The following is a 20,962-nucleotide window of genomic DNA, read 5'->3' on the forward strand; positions in this document are numbered from 1 at the left end:
TAAACACCGAAATCATCATTTGCAAAGTCCTATGTGCAACTTTGGCCCTTTCCATCCAAATACATATGCTTTCTGGTTCATTTCCAGCCATCATATGTGTTCCATAAATATCTAAACCATACTTCGAAAACTCATCGATCATGGATTCGTCATTGTAACTCAAATCTAAAGATTTTAATGGATCTAAGATTCTAAACTCATCGGAAGATGTTTTCATCTACATGTTGTGATGCACTATTGAAGACATGTCAAAACTTCTTCAAAGAACAGAGACATCCCGTTGTGAAGATAAGCTTTGATCCTCGGGAAGCAACATTCATTGGTCTCCACTCAACCAATGGATGGCCTAGAACCTGAATTCGTGTGGGAATATGCCAAGCACTTTGCTTCAAAAAAAAATTAGTTAAAGGTGTTGATGGAAAGTTGTTTTGAATTTACATCCGAACACCATTAAGAAGGTCTTCAAAGTGTTAGAGACTCTAGAATGTGCCAATCTACAAAGGAGAATTCACAACAACTCGAACGAGAAAAAGCTTGACCACATCAAGTTTTCAAATGACAACGGACAATTCATCAAAGAGACTCAGAGGCTATCAAAAGACGCAACACCATGATTATCAAAGTGAATGTAGTGGCACGAAATACAAGAACTCTCAATCCGGTTATCATCCGAAATTGGATCATCAAGTACAAGGCCTTTGCCAACAATCTATAGGATTGATTCATTTAGAATCAACAGCTTTAACTTTCTTCTTATTCTTTCATGTTTGTAGATTGGAGAGGATGTATTGCATGAAATTGTGAACTCACATGTAATTCGATTTACATGTCCTTATGACATGTAATCCAATCATTTCTCTCCTTTAGTTAGAAAAAGTCAAAGTTGGTTGAGTTGCTCCCACTTTTTCCTCCATCATTTTCTCAACTCCTTTGCCTATATAAAGGAATGCCTCCTTATTGTAAAAATCATCTTTTGTTATATGCAAGAAAGGTTTGTCAAACTTGTGCAAGCATAACTATGATTATGTAGAATAAATTTGAGATAGAAGTGAATAAAAGAAGCAATTGGATTCGAAGCTTTGACTGAAAGCAATTGTGATAGAGCAAATTAGAAGCTTTGACTGTAATTTGTGCCTATTGTCTTTGATTCATGTTATTATTGTGTGTTCAATAATAGTGCATATTGAGTTAAGAAACAATCAGAGCCAAAGCTTTGACTATTAATGATTGTGGTGATATATAGACAAGAAGCTTTGACTGTAGCTTGTATTAACTCTCAAATTCATGAAAAATAGTTAAAATTTCCCTACTTCTAGAAATCTTTGCGCCCCAATGGTAGAGGTTTTTTCTTATAGAATAGAACAGAAATCATCTACCTTTGGAAGTCTTTGCACCCCAATAGTAGTGACTTTTCTTATAAATTATAGGAACAAGTCTTAGAGGCAATCCGGTATGCTTTCAATCAGCCTTTGAGTTGGTGTTGGTTTTTCGGTATCACCGTTTCCAACCATTAGATAGAAGTGAAGTTAGAGATTTAATTTTGCTCATTACTCCCTCCACGAGTAAGTGGATTCTTTCTTGAAAGTTAAGAGGAAAGAATATTGGTAACACCCCTTACAAAATCTCTCAACTTCTTGCTTACCTTGAGTTGATCCAAGGAACAACGAGAAGGGCCAGCCTTTTCTTTTTTGTAGGAGAGACTTGGTCTCATATGTTGTGGCTAGTCCACCCAAAAGCTTTTGGCGACTCCGCTGGAGACATGACGCAGATTTGAGAGCCTCATGCTCTCATTTAAAGCATACCCGTGTCCTTTATCATTGTAAATACTCATTGTAATTCTGTTTTTTGAAGTTGTTTCAAGTGTTTACCAAGGACATGTAAATGGCTCAAGGTACTTGGGGAAATGCTTTTGGACCATTGAACCTAGCTTTGACTCTACATGATCTTCCTCGCAGCTCACGAAAGAACTTTCCCAAGGTTTTTGGTGATGCAGAACAACACCTTGATGAACATGTTGTTGCTTTTTACATTGCATGCGTTGTTCATGCTATTGAATATGAGGATGTGTCTGTAAGGTTGTTCATGGAAACTCTACAAGGCATGGCTGCTGATTGGTTCTACCATTTACCACCATGTACTATCATAAACTGAGCTTCTCTCATAGCCAAATTTGAGGAAAGGTTCAAGCCTCCTAAAGATGCTCATGCAAGGTTAGCCGAACTTGCTCAGATGAAGAAATTATCTCACGTGCCTATGCATGAATTTGTTGTTCATTTCAACAAATTGACACAAAGAATTTCAGTTGCTGCTCAACCTACAAATGCCAATTTGAAGTGTTTTTTTGTCAATGCTCAAATTCCTAAAGTCAGTTTTTTATTAAGGAGAGAAGCCCCGACTACTGATGCAGCTACATAGACATTGGCGATTGAAATTGAAGATGATCTCATTCTAGTTGGGAAGATAAGAATTGTAGCAAGTGGGTTTGAAGAAAGTTATTATTCTTCTGATTCATTTTCTTCCAGCACAAGGTCGGATCCTATGGTGCAGATATTAGCAAATGAGTTACTTTCCCTCAAAAAGAAAATAGCTCAAGGCATGTTCTTTGTTCCTCATGAAGATGTACAAAGGAGGTCTCTTCCAACTATTCCTCATAGTTCTATTGTTGGGAATTGGCAAAAACTAGTTTCACCATCAAAGAAGCTTGCAACTGAAGCACCATTAGCGAAGACAACAATGAAGCATCTTGTATCCAAAGCTAGCGATTTTGCTATTCTCTTCCAGGAAAAGGAAGAAAACATAGCTGGCAACTCTCATATCAAGTGTATGATGTCTCAGAAGGCCAAAGATGAAAAGATAAAAAAATTCTTCCAAATTAATGATGCCATTGAATGACTTTGAACAAATTCTTATATCTCCCAAAACGAAAGGGTAGCAACCTCTGGAGTTGAAGTGTCATCTCTTGTAGATGAAATCTTCATATGAATTGTTGTTATTGATTTGCAAAATTAATCATGGTGGCAACCTCTAGAGTTGAAGTGTCATCTCTTGTAGATGAAATCTTCATATGAATTGTTGTTATTGGTTTGCAAAATTAATCACTGATTTCTTACCTTGTCATAATCGGTGTCTTAATTATTATAATAGCTAACAACTAGTTAACATCATGCCTCTTCATTAAGATATCCATTAGTCAATATTAAATAATAATTATCAGCTTGATATGGCATAATGTTAATTAAATTAACATACTCATCAATTAAATGTGCTTGAATACATTTAATAATACAGTTAAGAAATTTTGATGCTTATACGAGTCAATGCTTTTCCTATTCATCTCTTGATGCTATTCATACCAATAACTAATCCTTGCCTTTAGCTTGATTAACAATATCAGTTTCTGTGATGAATATCATCAATCATCCTTCATGTTTATTATGATATAGGCTCCATTGATGTTATCTTCTCATGCTTAGTCAATCTGTCTATTAACATTAAACAACCTTCATGGGATCATCACTGGTCTTTATCTGTGGATGTTCACAAAAGTGATTACAGCATTTATGATGCACTCCTTATATGATGCCTTCAACGCAGCAATCATGTTGTCTCCTTGATGAAGGTTCTGACAATAGTATTTATCCTTGTAGCTTTCACTTATAATGCTGATGGTCTTGACTCTTAACCAATGGAAATCCTCTTACACTTGATGTGATAGACATGTTGCTCATCATCACTTTTGGAAAGGTGATTATCATCTTCGATTTATCCTTATACCTCAAAGTTATTTAGGAAAATTGTCTTATTCATAAGACTACATGATTTTCCAAAGATCTTTTTCCTAATTGCTTATGTACACTTACTTCTAACTATCAACTTGCTACATATATATCTACTTCTACTAGCTATAGGTGTTCAAGGACTGCCACTCCTTGACACTCATTGACCACAGAAGTACTTATATTGCTTTAATGCTATTAGTTCAAGGATGGAGACATCACAAGCAGGGATTGTACTAGAGGTAGTCACACTATTTGAGCTAATGAAGACACCAAGCGCAGTTATGTAGCTACAGAACAAGGTATTAAAAGAGTTTTTGGGTAAACTTTTCATTCTTAGTTTGTTCTGTTGTTACAACCCTTGCCTCTACAGTTCATATTTAAGGGAATTATTGACAAGGTTACAGAAAGTGTTCATAAATACCAATCATATATAAAAGTAAATAAGAAATGGGTGGATCAAATGAAAACAGATGCCTTTGATTTTATTAGAAAAGCTAAATCTTTTATGAAAAAGCAGATGTTAATAAAGAGGAAATTGATAAATAGGAGGCATTTGGCAAGCAGATGGTTATGAGTCAATGAGTTTGGCTCAAAAACTACACAATTGAATCCCAGTAGCAATATCACAAAGAAGAAATTGCGAAGGAGCTAAGGAATACAAAGGCGTAGGAGTCATTTTGGCAGAAAATTTTGAAAGGCCTCCAAGAAGTGGCCGAAATGTATGCTAATATCTTAGTTGTTGAGAAGATTTTCTCAATTATAAAAGAAAATCAATCTGATATGTGGTTCCAAAGTCCATAACAGAAGCTCGTAACTATTAGTCACATTTTGATAGAACAAGGCAAACTTTTGGCACGTTGTGAACATGTGAAAATGAAGGTTCAATATGAACTGTCAATTAGAGCAAAGTGTTGGTAAAAGGTGAAATCCAAAACATAGATGCCTCGGCTATTAAGAGGAGCTTCAAAAAAAGGATCAGTAGAGAATTGTTTAATAGACAAATTTTAAATGTGAAGGTGATGAAAAGATTGAGTGGCATCTTTGTCAATCCTGACATGTGTAGCAGATTGTCCAGTTATCATCAATATTTCGAAGATATTTCGAAGAATCATTCTAATTTGAACCTAAGAATGATTAATGTAATTGTTCCTAGCAATAAACTCATAGCCCAAGCCACTAAATTATTCAGGACATTTGTAGCATAATTTTGTTCTCATCGAGGCAAGGTGTAGCACAATGTACCTCTCTAGAAAGCATCAAAGATGGTATAGATAGAAGAAAAGGAGCTTCTCAATGAATTCATGAAAGATCCCCCTGATCTGATGTCTACTAATCCTGAATTTCTTTCGGTTTTTCCCCTCGACTTTTCTGACATTTTTTTTTTGTGATTTTGCAATATTTTGTTTTTTTGGTATTTGGGGGTTTTTCTGATTTTTCTTGTGTTTCATGTTTTATGCAATGAACATGATAAACACAATGCTAGAAATGAAAGGAAACTGAATATGTTCTAAACATTTAAATTTTTAATTACTAAAATTGCATGATTTTGGCAAAACATGAGATACCCATTAAATTAGATGACTTGTACATGCATTTTTAAATGACTAAAATGAATTCCACAAGTCTGCTCTGAATTCTGGAACTGCATCAATTGCCTGCTACAGGTCTGATATGCAATTTCCAGCCACTGAGGTAATTTCCACGGACTCACCTTTGTTGCTCCAGCCAATCCTAAGCCTGTCATGGATCTGGTCTGAGAAATCAGACTTATTTATGGCTGAACTGAGATCTGAGTATGGCTCCCAACCCTAGTGCCAAACTATCGTTACTTGTATTTCACCGAACAAAAGCTAAGTTAACGATTCGGATGCGAATTCAGAATCAGATACGGGATGCGGGAAATTATTATTTTTGGATGCAAATGCGGGAGGAAACGAGTGTGTGTGTGTGTGTGTGGTGGAAATGCACATAGGTTTGAAGGTGTGCATGGTGCACATGTGCACAACTATGCACATGTGTTAGCGCATTATGCAAGCAAGGGGAGGACTGAAGTGCGCACCTCCACAAATGCGCATCTTCGAAGGTGCGCACCTCCAAGGGTGTGCATGTGTGCACTTTTAAGCACTTGAAGTTTTAAACTTAACTTATTTCCTTCTGTCTAATTTCCCAACCCTTCCGATCAAAGGCCGAGGTTTGACCTAGACCGATGGAAGGGTCCAAAATGACTGAGGCTTCAAACTAGATGCCTCATAGGGAGTTTTGAAACTAGGGGGTCCCCATTTTGTGACTCAAAATGGGGTGTGCATTGTGAAACCATGACAACTACTAGTATAACACATACACTCAAGCTCTTCCAAATTAGTCCCTTCTACAATAACTTTTGGATGCAGATGTTGGAGGAAACAAGTGTGTGTGTGTGTGTGTGTGTGTGTGTGAGTGTGTGTGTAATGCAACGAAATGCAAGAAATATACAAAGACAAATCATTTGAATGTCAAAATAATGTCTGCAACTTAAAATGGCCAAAATGTTTCCTAGCTTGAATTAGTTGCCCTTTCCTCAATAACTACACTATATAAATCATCCTTCTCTTCATGTCTACTATTTAAGATGGCCTACAATTCAAATACATGATGCTTTTGCCACAGTATATGATATGTCATCCTGATAATTAGAAGCGGATACAGGATGCGGGAAATTATTATTTTCAGATGCTGATGCGGGAGGAACGAGTGTATGTATATATATATATAATGCAAAGAAATGCAAGAAATATACAAAGATAAATCATTTGAATGTCAAAATAATGCCTGCAACTTGAATTGGCCAAAATGTTTCCTAGCTTGAATTAGTTGCCCTTTCCTCAATAACTACACTATATAAAGCATCCTCATCTTCATGTCTACTATTTAAGATGGCCTACAATTCAAATAAATGATGCTTTTGCCACAGTATATAATATGTCATCCTAATAAATTTTTATCCTCATTTTCTTGTTGGAATCTTGTAGTAGATTGCACATGGATTCCAAGCCATCTTACACCCTTGTATTTCAATTCACTGTCACACATCCTTTGCTTCAGTCTGTGATTTTTTATTTTTTTGACTGCATAAGAAAACATATACTTCTTTGATGGTTACTACTGTATCATTTGCATGGGGATATTAGCCACCTTTTTATTTCTTATTTAAGCTCTATGATTTTGCTTTCTTATAAACTTTACGTAGTCTAATGCTTAGAAATTCAGTTGAATGGAGTTCTATTATTTGTTTCAGTTATGTTCATAAGAAAGGATGGCAACATCGGTTCAAGACATACTATATCATAGAAGATGCGGTCCCACGCATTTTATCTCCAGCTTATTTCCATAATTACCATGCACAAGCATTAGAAGGATCTTCTCATTTTGGTGCATTTAGTTCTTTGTCAAGATATGATGATGGTCAACTAGTGAGATGTCATCACAAATCAAAGCAAAAGTAAGCAAACCAATTAATGTTAGGCTTAGGTCCCATTCAAAAAATCTTTTCAAAGGCTGTCTAGATTTGTGCCTTCGATGAGTACTCACAAGCAATTCAATTGGTTTGGATTCCTCTGGATGCATCCAAATGCCCTGTGGATGGCTTCCGGATGCGTCTGGAAGCCAGATGGCCCGAAGCCATCCAAAAGCTTCTGGATGCTTCTGTAATCACTTCCACACACATCCGGAAGCCTTTGGCTAGCTTCCGGCCAGCATCTGACATCCATCTACTTCTGCCTCCACATTCAGCTACCCAAGGGCCCGTTTGGCAACGCGAATACAAGCAGAATAGGCATATGTAAATTCTTAAAATTTTGAATTCTTCGTTTGGATGCGCCAAAGTGGAATTGGAATACGAAGTAAAATAGGAATACGTATTCCAATTTTGGCCCAAAAATGAGGTTTCGCAATTCCACCCAAATAGGTGTTATTGGAATACGTACTCCTATTCCACTTTTATTTATTTTAGAAAACATAAATTTTGGGGTCCGCGAATTCCCCATCAAATATTGGCTGAACCAAACAGAGAACAGGAATAGGTAGCCCCATTTTCTATTCCAAAATACGTATTCCAAAATAGCTATTCCTATTCCCGCAGCCAAACAGGCCTCAAGGGACGAATCAATAACTTAGAATAGAAGGTATGGTGGGTCTGATTTTCTGTTTAAGATGGATGTGAGCCCAAAATAACAAAATTTTGAGCCTTAATTCTGCTCTTCAAGATGGCTTAACAGCTGGTTTCTTCTCAGTAATAAATTCACCATCCAACAAGTGTTGGGTTTTTGACCAACCTTCCAGTCCAAGGAGTTTTCATTCCCAGAAATCCTGATCTTCTGTAAAAACTCTTCCTCAGAGCTCAGTTCCAATTTTCTGTTGTGAATATGAATGATTGAATGATCAAATGGCTACATCCATTGTTCTTTTATTGACTCAAACCCTAGTTCAGTTTTAAAGTTACAGTTTCTTATTTTAATGAAGTTTGTTTCTTACTTTTTGAATATATATTCCCTCCTCTAGAGAGTTGACCCACTACGAGGGTCCCTTATTCATGCAATAAGAAATTTCCCCGTTTAAAACATCTTTAAGCTAATTGAGGGGTGCATGACAATTGGGATATTTTAAAAGTTCTTAATACTTCATTATATTTGATTAAATATTAGATGACCCCCATCACATCTCAATTTCTCCTTTTGAAGCTGTCATTTGGCCACCAAACAGGAAACTGAAGCTGGCACCAGTGTTGGGGTGATGAATGGATGTAGCAGTGCATCTGGCAGTCTCCTAAAAAATTGGAGACTCTCAAATCCATGATGAACACTCCTAAGCCTATCCGCGATGCACCTCAGCCCTGCGATTGGTTAAACAGGCAACAGGTTGTCCCCTCCTACAAACTAAGAGACTTCATTTAACTCCCCAAAACACCTCCAATACTACATAAAAGGTCACCAAACACTCCAATAGGCTCCTATCCACCCTTTCTATGGGCTAAACCTGCACGAATCATCTGTGGCCTATCGTACATTTTGCTTCTTAAAACTCAAAGTCCTAAATCACGAGTTTTGTTTTTAATGATAATTTCTGAAAATTTTGACTTTTATCTCAAACTTGTAATAAGTATGAAATAAGCTTTATTTGCGCAAAATTTGAGAGATTTCTATTTTCAATAAGCTTATTTTATTTCTCTCAAATGTTATTTTCTGAAAATTTTAACTTGTATCTCAAATCTGTAATAAGTATGAAATAAGCTTTATTTGCGCAAAATTTGAGTGATTTCTATTTTCAATAAAGCCTATTTTATTTCTCTCAAAGTGTAAAGGTGGTCAACCAAATGCTTATAAATCAAATAGGAAGTAGTTAGCGGGAAAAAGCCTGGATGAGGCTTTTAATCATTGTAATGGGACTTTCATAATTTTCATTAATTTTGCATTAGGGATTTTAAAATTTGTGTAATCCAGCAAAGTAATGAAAAACAGTTTTGGAGAAGCTTTCATAGTGTTTTCTATATATTATCATTGCACTAATTTCATGCGTTATGTGTTAACGCTAGCCATTCTTATATTTTATTTTTGCTCAGACTAGCCATTCCTATATATTGTTTGTGACAGGGAAAGTCCATTTTCCATAAGCTTTATTTTGAAGATATATTCACTCATTGGTACCTTGATTTGAATTTGTTAATGTTCAAAATCTACATTTATTATGAGGTTCTTATTGAAATGTTAAAAATCTACATTCATTATGAGGTTCTTATTGAAATGTTAAAAATCTACATTTCTTATGAGGTTCTTATTGAAATGTTAAAATTCTAAATGAGGTTCTTATTGAAATGTTAATTAATTGTTGTAATAAACAACAGAGAGGAATACTCCTTATATAAGCAGTTATAAGATCATTTAGTAACAGGAATGATCGAGAACTAAGGGCAAAAAAGAAAGTTACTCAATACTGACTCACTGACAAAGTTACAAAACAGAAAGAAGATGAAAGCTAACTAACTACTTAAATGACTAATTTAAGCTAAATATTACAGTATCACTTTAATATCCTCCCTTAATGGTCATTCTACTAACTATAATACCAAGTTTGTCACCAAATTTTACAAATTTGTGACAAGAATACTGATTGATGAATTCTCTACAGTCAATGCAAGATCTTGAGACTCTAAAATGGTTAGCATGCATTAGTTGCCTTCCAACAATATTTCCCCATTTTGACTAACAAAGACATCCCTCCAACCATCTAGAGACATGGAAAACAAGACCAACTTTTCAATAATCTTTGATTTTTGTTGATGAAAAAATGGAAAAAAACTAGAAGTTGCGCTTTTAAAAAAATGCAAAAAATGGAATACCCACGCTTTTTATGGAAAATCATATCAAGTTTAAACCCATAATTCAGAAAATCCACAAATTCGCCAAAAACTATTCACAAAGAACTAGGGAAAAAACCCTCCATTGCTATAGAAAAACAACATCCACAATTTCGTAAAAAAAATTGATGCAGGAGCATCCTGGGTTGCCTTGTTATCCTGCTTTTTTTTTTTTTTTGCCGCTTCTTTTGCAGTTGGTGCTGAGTTACTATAGCACTCTTCAGGTGCCGAGCTCCTGTCGCACTCTTCAGGTGCCGAGTTACTGTAGCACTCTTCAGGTGTCGAGTTATTGTAGCACTCTTCAGGTGCCAAGTTACTGTAGCATTCCTTCAGATGCCGAGTTACCCAGTGTATGCCGAGTGCCAGTATTTGGACGTGATTTATGCGAGCCAACTTGCGGGAATTATTTCATTTACGACATCTAATTTAAGATCTTTTCTTGGGATGAGTCCAGACTGTTGTTGGGTCGGCCCTCCGCTTATGTAATGTTCTAGAATGTTCGGTAAGCCGTTTTGGCAAGTATAAATAGAGAGTTTAGGCTTAGAAGCTAAGGAAGTTTTGGGAGAACAGAAGAAGGAAAGTTTTGAGGGAGCAGAACTGAAAGTGCGAATTTTCTGTTGGATCTTTAAATGTGAATGTATTGTAATTGGCCAAAACCCAGAAGGCCTCACAGCTGGGCATGTATGAAGATATTTTGATGAATCAATAGAAGTATTTCCCTCTTCTCCTCCTTTGGTTGCTGTCCACTTGTGTTTGCTTCCGTTGAGTTAACTCTTGCAGGGTGGTTTGGATACCTGGGTGAGCCTTTGGCCCTAGGTATTCAACCTCCCTTGCCTGCGTCAAAAAATTTTACAAGAGCTCCATTACTTTTGTGGGAACGTTGTGAACCCTGGAAAGCCTAGGCACAACCAAGAAACCACACAATTTTATAAAATATCGTCAAAAATTTTGTTCCAAATGGAAAGCCATGAATTTATTCAGAAAACCATCAAACCTAGATGTGATGTCATGAGGAGAAATCACATATAATTTTCTAAAAAAATCATCAAAACCCTTGTTTTGTATAAAAAGGGGTATAAGTCTACAGTTTTGTCCAAAAGTTGTCAAAAAAGAGCCAAAAAAAAACCACAATTTTTGGAAACAATTCTGCAAAACCTCTCAACATGCGAAGTCGGAAAACCCTCGCTCACGGTAGAAAACATACCCAAAAGCTTGAATAAAAAATGCAATGCTTCTGAAAACCCTCAACCCTAAAAGAACTCAATTTTTGTTTAAGTAAAAAAACGTATCAAAAAGCCCTTTAAATTTTTTGTTTTTGTTTTTATTTTTTGAACATTTGAGGGAATCTTCAAAAAAATTCCTCATGAAATGTTCAGAACAAAAACTACCCTAATCTCTGATACCATGATATGATAAATTGATCATTTTATTAAACAAAAGAGAGGAATACTCCTAATATGAGCAATTACAAGATCTTTCCATAATGAAAGCAATGAAAAGTAAAGATAAAAAGAAAGTAAATACTGACTGACTAACAGAATAGTAGTTATTCAAAACTAACTAAACTGCCTAAATGACCATTATAAACTAAATATTACAGTATTACTTCATTATATATGCATTATCTCTGATCTTTAAGATGAATTTGGTTCACTTTTGAAATAAGTTTACCAAATTCATTATAATGTTTGTATCTGTCATCAGGGGTTCTTTATCATTTCAAGTACTTCAAGTTATCTTATTCCTTTAGGTGCTTTTGGTTATAAGTACACCCAAAATCAAGAATTTTATGTGATGTAAGAGAGCTGCCCCTCTCAAACACAAAGCAGATTCTTTCCAACTATGGGAGCACTTTGCCACTTCCCACTGGGAGACATTAAATTTTGAAGTAACATATCTGTTTACCAAGAAGTCTACACTAAAGAAGAGAAGCAATTACTTAGTTGTCGAAAAACTGTTTTTTATATAATTGGATGTGTCAGCAACAAGGGAACAACAACTTGATAAACATGAAAAACCAAAAAATAGCTAACAGGCTTCATGATTCATAGATAATAATTGTAACTGAAAAAAATAGTTTAACAATGTTGTACAATATAATTCTAAAAACATTTAAGGTAAAGTACATTACAATTCAAGATACTAATATAAAAAGACCATATTTGATTTTACATATTATGCATGCAGAAAAAACTAAATTAGAGGGAAATTAGAATTTTGCAGTATCAAAATAACAGAAGCATACATTCACACTTGAATGAGTTAACCCACCCACATTTAATGTTGACAATAATAACAAATCTTAATCTTTACACTGTGTAAAAGAATAATGCTATTTTTGATCTCCCACAAAAATAATATTTTCTTACCCAGCAATCCAGCTACAAAGGAATGTCATATTAATTAATCCAAAATAGGCAACAAACTTTAGAATTGATAAAAACCTTCCATGATTTACAGAGAAGATCAGCATGATAACAATTGGACAACACACCGTAAGTGGTAAAAAATCTTGTGCTCCTCCCCCATCTGCTGAGACAACAGTTGTAAGCACCTTGGTCTCTTTAATTCCAAGTACAACAGCACCTGCTGCAAACCTTGCTAGTTTTCCAGTTTCAAATCTAACTAATCGAGAGCCCACTTCCACCTCTTCAATGAAAACCTCGCCCATATCTGAGCATAGAAAACAGTTAGCCTTTGAGTGCAATTTTCATAATACATCTCACACTAATTACAAAAAAGAATTGAATTTAAATAGCTACAATGAAAGGAGAAACTAATACTCCATCTATCCCCATACAAAGCGAACATGTTTAAAAACTGTCTCATGCCCTGCCTACACCAAACTAATAAAATAGTAAACTAGAGTACAAGTAGGGATAGTTTTGTATCTCACCGCCATGCAAGACACCATTTTTGCATAAGAGAGCTCAATGGTTGTGAAACAATGCTTCTAAGAAATTTTTAATTAATGCTAAAGTGCAACATGAATTGTGGTTCACCCTTGAAAACTTCAACCCACTAGCTTCATGACTTCGACAAAGTTATATTAAAAAAATCAAAACCTAATTTAGCACAGGCATCCTCATTCAGTTCAAAACATGGAGAAGAATCATTCATGTGCTCTAGTTAACTCATCCCAAAGTTCCCAATCTCAAATTCGGCAAGGATGACTCGACTTGTGACTTGTGAATCAGTAAAAACTCGGCTAAGTGAAAAAAAAAAAACCTTGAAATTTAGAGGATTTTTTATGATTTAAACTTGTTCCATGCACCCATTATTGAATAAAACTTAAAGACACAATAACTTTATCAATTAGAAGCTAAATTTATCACATACATAAATATACATTGATCACATAAGCACAAGCACAAATCAATACACTGACGACAATTAATCCACAGGACAAATGACAAATATTATCAAACACAACAATAGGCATTTTATGCCAACTAATCCCCCCAAAAGAAACAAGTGTCTTCCAGACGAAAAGTAACATCAAGTAATATCTAGGATGACGAATGACCGAAGTGCAGATAATGACTCGTATTGTGCAAACAAAAAATAGTAGTTTACTTCAAAAATAAAAAGTTTGTCCAAGGGCAATGCTTCCAACGAGGTCAAGGGGCAGCCGCCCCCTACGAGGTCAAGAGGCAATGCCCCTACCGCCAAGACCAAATTAGCACCTTCAAGACCACATAAAACTAAACACTGTACATAATTTTCTCGAATTTTTAAGATGCCAAAAACAATAGTGATAAAGCCCAAAAATGCAATTTCTAAATCTCTTACTTGTTGAACTGTTGTCCTCAATTTCGACATTACAAAATCGTGGCAAGCCTACGCAATTTTCTCATGGATTCCTAGGTGCACCCTATTTGTTTTGACGTTTTGAAAAGTGTCATGAAGGCAATTCGTTATCCCTGAATTGTGCTCTATGTAACTTTATTCGTGGGTTTCTTTTGAAGGTTTTCATCAAGTTGAATAACCAAATGTTTGTAAGGAAGAGCTTTTCTTCTCTAACTACAAATGCTTGATTTTTGGTAAACTTTGCACGTCGTTTCTTCGTTTTTCTTCTTGTTGTAAATAGATTTCAGTCTTGTTTTTGCCTTATGATAATAGCCCTTGCAATTCCACTTGTTTTGAGCTAACTTAAGCCTCAAATAGAGTTGTCTAGCTCAAGTTAAAAGGAAAAGGTGGGGTTTTTCAAGGTGACATCACATCTTGTTTAAAAATCCTTCAAAGGTGGGCTTTTTATTGGCAATTGTATGAAATAAAATTATTTTTAAAATAGGAAGTGTATTTTGACATCCATTTTAAAATTTGAGCTCATTTTGAGTTGATTTGATCATAGTGTTTAATGTTATATAAAAGTCATTTTAAGTCTATTTTCATGTTACTTTATTGAACACTATAGTTATTTATTAAATTTAATTACATGAGACACTTTAAATGCATAAAGGTGTGATTTTTATCACTCGTTGCATATCATCAACATGTAAAACACCTACTAAAAACCCACTGCCAATAAAATATAAGCCCTAAATACATGTAGATGGACTTTTTATCTGCAATAACACATTTTTATATCACATAAATGCTTAAAAGTGGGAATTTGAACTCAAAAGCACATGTTATTGCATTTTAAATTTCCATTAATGTGTTTTTTGACTCGAGTTATGATTAAAATACATAATGGTGAGGAATTGGAACACCAAAACCATGTGTATTTAAATTACAAGTGTTTTTACATCTTACAAAACCTATCATTACTTCTTCTATAGAGGCGTTTGAACATGTTAATGCTCCTTCATAAAAACATGCCATTACTTTTCTTATTGATGTGCTCACTTGCAAAAGAAAAAAAAGTGGGTTTTCCAACTTGAAAAGCATGTGTTACGGATTTGTAAAAGCCCATTTTTGCCTTTCTAAGTTGACATTAATGCCTAAAAGCATATAGGTGGTGATTTTGAGATACGTGACATGTTTTTCCTTCCTAAAACACTAATATTTTGCAAGTGATTTCTCATGGGTGGCAATTTGAGGTTGCAAAGCACATGTTTTTGGCATCAAAAAATGTGTCCTTAATGATTTTATAGCCTTTTGGCTTCTTGGAGGGAGTTTTCCATTGGAGTTGTGCTTTGACTTCATCATGGATTTCTTTTATGGCAGTAGCAAATTCTTCTCCTTGGGCACTAACTTGTTGCTGTGAACTCATATCTCTTAACTCAAAAATCCCTCTAGGATGAATTCCATATACTGCTTGAAATGGTGACTTTCCTGTACTTCTATTGACGGAGTCATTATATGCAAATTCATCTTGGGGAAGGATTACAACCCATTTTGTTGCATGTTGTCTTGTGAGTGTTCTTAACAAATTGCCCAAAGTTCTATTAACTACCTCTGTTTGGCCATCAGTTTGAGGGTGGTAGGCTGATGAGAATGATAAATTGGTTCCAAGTTTCCTCCATAAAGTTCTCCAAAAGTGTCCTACAAACTTCACATCCCTCTCTAAAACTATGTTGAGAGGTAGCCCGTGACTCCTTATGACTTCCTTGAAAAAGAGATCTGCTATATGAGAAGCATCATTGGTCGACTTACATGGTAAGAAGTGAACCATTTTGCTGAACTTATCTACTACAACAAATACACTATCATGCCCCTTTTGTGTTCGTGGCAGCCCCATTACAAAATCCATTGTTATGCTTTCCCAGGGTCTTGATGGTATTTGTAGTCCTTCCTTTGGCCCTTTCACAAATCATACATGTTTCCACAAAGTTTCTAACATCAGTCTGAAGTTTAGGCCAATAGTAGTACCTTCTAACCAATTCTAAAGTTTTATCCAAACCAAAATGTCCACCCATTGTTCCACTATGCTTCTCTTTGATATTGTTTGTTCTCATAGAGCACCTGGGTACACATAGTTGTCCTCTTTTGAAAAGAAGTATGTCTTGTATCAAAAAATCAGGAAAATCAGCATGGTACCTTTCACCAAACTCCATACATACCTTGTAGATGTCGCCAAAATCTAGATCTGCTACATACATGTCCTTGAGTACTTCAATTCCCACACTTTCTAGCTGTATTTGGGAGACAGTCCGATTCCTTCTACTAAGAGCATCAGCAACCTTGTTTGATATGCCCTTCTTATGCTTGATGGTGAAGGTATATGCCTGTAAATACTCCATCCATTTCATGTGCCCATGACTTAATTTGTCTTGGCTATTCAGAAAACTAAGTGTTTGGTTATCAGTATACACAACTAACTCCTTTGGCAACAAGTAGTGTCTCCACCTTTTGAGAGCTTGAACCAATGCATACATTTCTAGGTCATAGGAAGAATATTTCTGCTTGGCTTCATTGAGTTTTTCACTTGAGAAAGCCACTGGTTTTCCTTCTTGACTAAGAACTGCTCCTATAGCAACCTTGCTAGCATCACATTCTACTTGGAAAACTTTGTTAAAATCAAGTAAAGAAAAAATTGACTGCTCAATAACCTTTTTCTTAAGTAATTCAAAAGCTTCATTTGCTGATTGACTCTACGCAAACTTACACTTCCTTCCTCCTTTAATAGTTTCTAACATAAGAGCACATATATGACTGAAATTTCTTATGAATTTCCTATAAAATATAGCAAGACCATGAAAGCTTCTAACATCTCCAATTGTTCTCGGGGGTGGCCAGGATAGTATAGCACTTACCTTTTCTTTATCCATCTTCAAGCTACCTTGGGAGATCACAAAACCTAGATATGTCAGCTCCTCTTGAATAAACAAACAGTTTTCAAATTTATTACTAATTTCTCCTCATGAAGTCTTCTCAAAACCATGTCAATGTGCTCTAGGTGTTCTTCCTTTGTCTTGCTGAAAATTAATGTCATCTAAATATACTATGACGAAATTGCCATTGAAGTCTTTGAGTATTTCATTCATAAGTCTCATGAACGTACTAGAAGCATTAGAGAGTCCAAAAGGCATTACCTTCCATTCATATAATCCATCATTGGTTTTGAATGCTGTCTTCCACTCATCTCCAGCTCTTATCCTTATTTGATGGTACCCACTTTTTAAGTCAATCTTGGAGAAATACTTTTCACCTCCCAAACAATCAAGCAAATCTTCAATTCTTAGCATTGGAAACCTATATCTGATTGTAATCTTATTAATGGCTCTAGAATCAATGCACAACCTCCAGGTTCCTTCCTTCTTGGGTGCCAAAACAGCAGGTACAACACATGGGCTTAAGCTTTTCGTAATCAAGCCAAAATCGAGTAACTCCTTTACTTGTCTAGCAATCTCTTCATTTTGTTGTGGTGTCATCTTGTATGCAGCCTTATTGGGTAAAGTAGCTCCAGGAATGAAATCAATACAATGACTAATGTCTCGTATAGGTGGTAAAGATTTTGGCATACCTTTTGAAATCAAACCTTCATATTTATCCAAAAGTTCTTTCACTTCATTAGGAATTGCCTCCTTTGTTTCAGCCTCCTTTCTGTCATTTCCAACGGGTTCTTGTGGTTGTGGGTTAAGCATCAAAAGAAAACAAGGCTTAGGTTCATCCTTCATGTCCCGTAAGAATTCATTTTTATTAACCATCATTATTTTGGCTTCCCTCTCTTTATTTTCTTCCACTTCCTCATGATCAGCAAATGGAATCAATCTAATCACCTTTCCATCCTTCTTGATGGTGTATATATTGAGTTTTCCATCATGTTGTGCCTGCAAATCATACTGCAAGGGCCTAACAAATAATAGGCGGCATGCATCCATGTCAACTATATCACACAAAATTCTGTCTTTATACTTTCCAATCTGAAAATCAACCCATGCTTGCTCATTTACGAGAGTTTGTTGACCCTTTGTTAGCCATGAAAACTTATAAGGAAAAGGATGAGGTATTCTCCTAAGTTTTAACTTCTCAACCATCTCAAGAGAAACTAAATTCTTAGTAGATCCTAAATCAATAATGACTTTACATAACTTACCTCCAAATTTGCAAGCAGTCCTAAAGATAGTGTTCCTTTGTGGTGGTTCCATGGTAGTAGGCACTTTCAAAAGTGTTCTTCTCATATTAAACTTTCTCCTCTTTCAGGCACACTATCTGAGTCAACTATCTCTTTCTCTTGGTATTCATCATCTTGTACCAAATGTGTTCTTCTTTCACCTTGTGAACTTGAACTAGCTCTATCTAGACACCCTAGTTGCATAATGTCCCTTTTTATTGCAATTGAAACAAACAATTGGACTCGCCCTTCTGCCACCAAATCCACCTCTTGAATTGCCTCTTCTACCTCTGAAGTTACCTCTAAAATTTCCTTCGCTTTGACTGGTTTCTTGCTTTATCTCCTTATGATCTCCCTGGTTTTGTCCTCTTACTTGGAAATTTCCTCGTCCCCTTTGATTTCTTCCTCTTCCTCTGCTATTTTGTTCTTGCCTTCTTTTCAATTTGGCTTCCACCTTCAATGCTAGTTGATAACATTTTTGTACTGTATCTGGACATAATAAATTAAGTTCTTCTTGAATGTTCAACCTCAATCCATTGAGATATTTAGCAACTTTTACACTTTCACATTCACTCTGCTTTGCCCTCAGGCTTAGTTTTTGGAATTCTTTAGTATAGGCAGTGACATCTAGGTCCTTTTGTCTTAAACTTTGTCTCCTTCGATGTAGTTGGATTTCATAATCCTCAAGTAAGTATGTTTCTCTCACCTTGGCACACATCCTTTCCCATGAAGTTATCATGTTCTTACTTTCTTTGATCCTTTCTCCTTGAATGAAATTCCACCAAATGAGGGCTGGTCCCTTCAACTTTGACTTGGCAATTTTTACCTTATCCTTCTCTGCTATATTTTCACATTCAAAATGGTTGTTCAAGGCTTCTATCCAATCCACAACAGCATCAGCATCCATCTTTCCTAAGAAGATGGGTAGGTCACCTTTGGCATCCTTCTTACCAACTCCTTCAAGGGCTTCTATAAAGTATCTCTGGTCTGCAAGTAAGTTAACCACCTCCTGCTCAGGGGTATCCTCTTCTTCCCCTTCTTCCTCTTGCTCTAAGGAAACCTTTGCTTTCTTTTCCATCCGGCCCTTCATCTTCTCAAATTCATCTAATAACCACTTATTGATTTTCTCCTGTTCTTGCATCTTCTTTGCCAGTTCAACATTGGTGACCATGTTTGATGTTTCAGCTTCTGGGCAAACCTATATCTTGCTTGCCCATTCCAACAGGGTACGTAACACCCAGACATAAAATCTAATTGCCTCAAGAGCTTTCCCCAAGCTCTGATACCAAAAATGATGCAGAGATAAATTCAATGGAAGCAATATCAAAAAGGAACCAACACCAACAAGAAATATATATTGAAATTTCTTCTTAATTAATTCTTCAAATTTGCCCTCCTACAGATTTCTTCTCCCGTAATTTCATATTCCAAAGACTTGCCCTCAACCTAAACCTAAACCTAAAACTCTAATTATACTTGCTAAGACGGTCTACGAAAAATTCTAGATTATTACAAAATAGGAAAAACAGTCTATAGAATACTCTAGATTGATATAGAATGGGGAAGAATGACCCCACAATGATTTGAACAAATTCCAAGAAAAGATCTTATCCTAATGACAAAATCGGAATAAATTCTCGAGTCGTGCATAAAACTTGACCTAAATACTTTATGTGGGTGCTCCTGCACCACATGTGCTTTGGGTTATCAAAAAAAATTATCTTTACTTGCTTACACATGTGTTTGAGCATGAGTGTCAATTATCCATTAAAAAGCATGTGGTTTGGACATTAAAAAGTGCATCTTTACTCATTACTTCATGCATTTTTTATTAAACTAGCTTGGGTGGCAATTTCAACTTGAAAAGCATGTGTTTTTGAGATGTTAAAACCCACTCATTTTGGGTATTTTCAGCAAAAACGGGATTTAAAGCAAAGAAGAACAAGATTCATCACCAAAACTCATAGATTTTTGCCTCCACTAGGGTCATTTTTGCATGAAATCTCTCAAGAAACATTTTTGGTTCATCAAAAGTGCAGATTTGAAAGGATTTTATTCATATTACACTCCATTGAGGACACGTTTTTGCACAAAAATGCCTCATATTTCATCATTTTTCTCCACCAAATCTTCAACTTATTGCCCCAAGGTAAGTTCTAGGGCATTGTTTATCATTTTCAATACAATTCTTTTAAAGTTGAATGTGATGACTTGGATGCCATTTTTAATATGCATTGCATATTGCTTGGTCAAAACGATTGTTATTATGATACTTTTTTAATTGGCAAACTAAAAAAATTGACTCAAGAATGCATTCATTTTGCAAAAATTGAATCAAGATTCAAAGTCTATTCAACTCTCATTCATGCAATCATTCTAAACCCGAAAATCTCATTGGATTCATTTTCTAATATTTCATAAGAGACTAAAAGACTTCTTCCTTTGCTTCTTGAGGAAAAAATGTAAGATTCTTTGCCAAATTCATATGGCTTTGTTGCATATATTTGTTCTTTTGTTTATGCAAGTCATTTCATTTCAATTTTCAGATTTGTGTAATGTATATGATGAGCTCCTATCTTCTATCTAAATTCTAAAAGTTGCACATGCAAGTACTTCACCTTACTTGTATGTACAGTCAGGAATTAAAAAAAAATCTTGAAAGAAACTATCATGAAAGTGAGCTCATTTACCACATGCTTTTGCATCCAAAATCCCCAATTTCAACATTGCATTGATTTATCCATATTTTACATACCGTTGTCACATGACTTAAAAACTCGTGATGGTGGTTGC

General features: G+C 35.5%; 1 protein-coding gene across 1 annotated transcript in view; it reads right to left on the bottom strand.

Annotated features, from left to right (window-relative positions):
- LOC149578676 (polyribonucleotide nucleotidyltransferase) overlaps positions 1 to 20,962 on the bottom strand; it is a 273,752-nt gene that overhangs the window by 199,758 nt on the left and 53,032 nt on the right. Inside the window, exon 4 of the mRNA XM_089831043.1 lies at positions 12,662 to 12,840. Within this exon, the coding sequence (XP_089687169.1) occupies positions 12,662 to 12,840 (179 nt within the window). The remainder of the gene's footprint in view (positions 1 to 12,661; positions 12,841 to 20,962) is intronic.

This window comes from Cupressus sempervirens, chromosome 1 (assembly GCF_028749045.1).
Source record: "Cupressus sempervirens isolate cs-2001-9-10 chromosome 1, ASM2874904v1, whole genome shotgun sequence".
In the NCBI taxonomy this organism is placed as follows: Eukaryota; Viridiplantae; Streptophyta; class Pinopsida; order Cupressales; family Cupressaceae; genus Cupressus; species Cupressus sempervirens.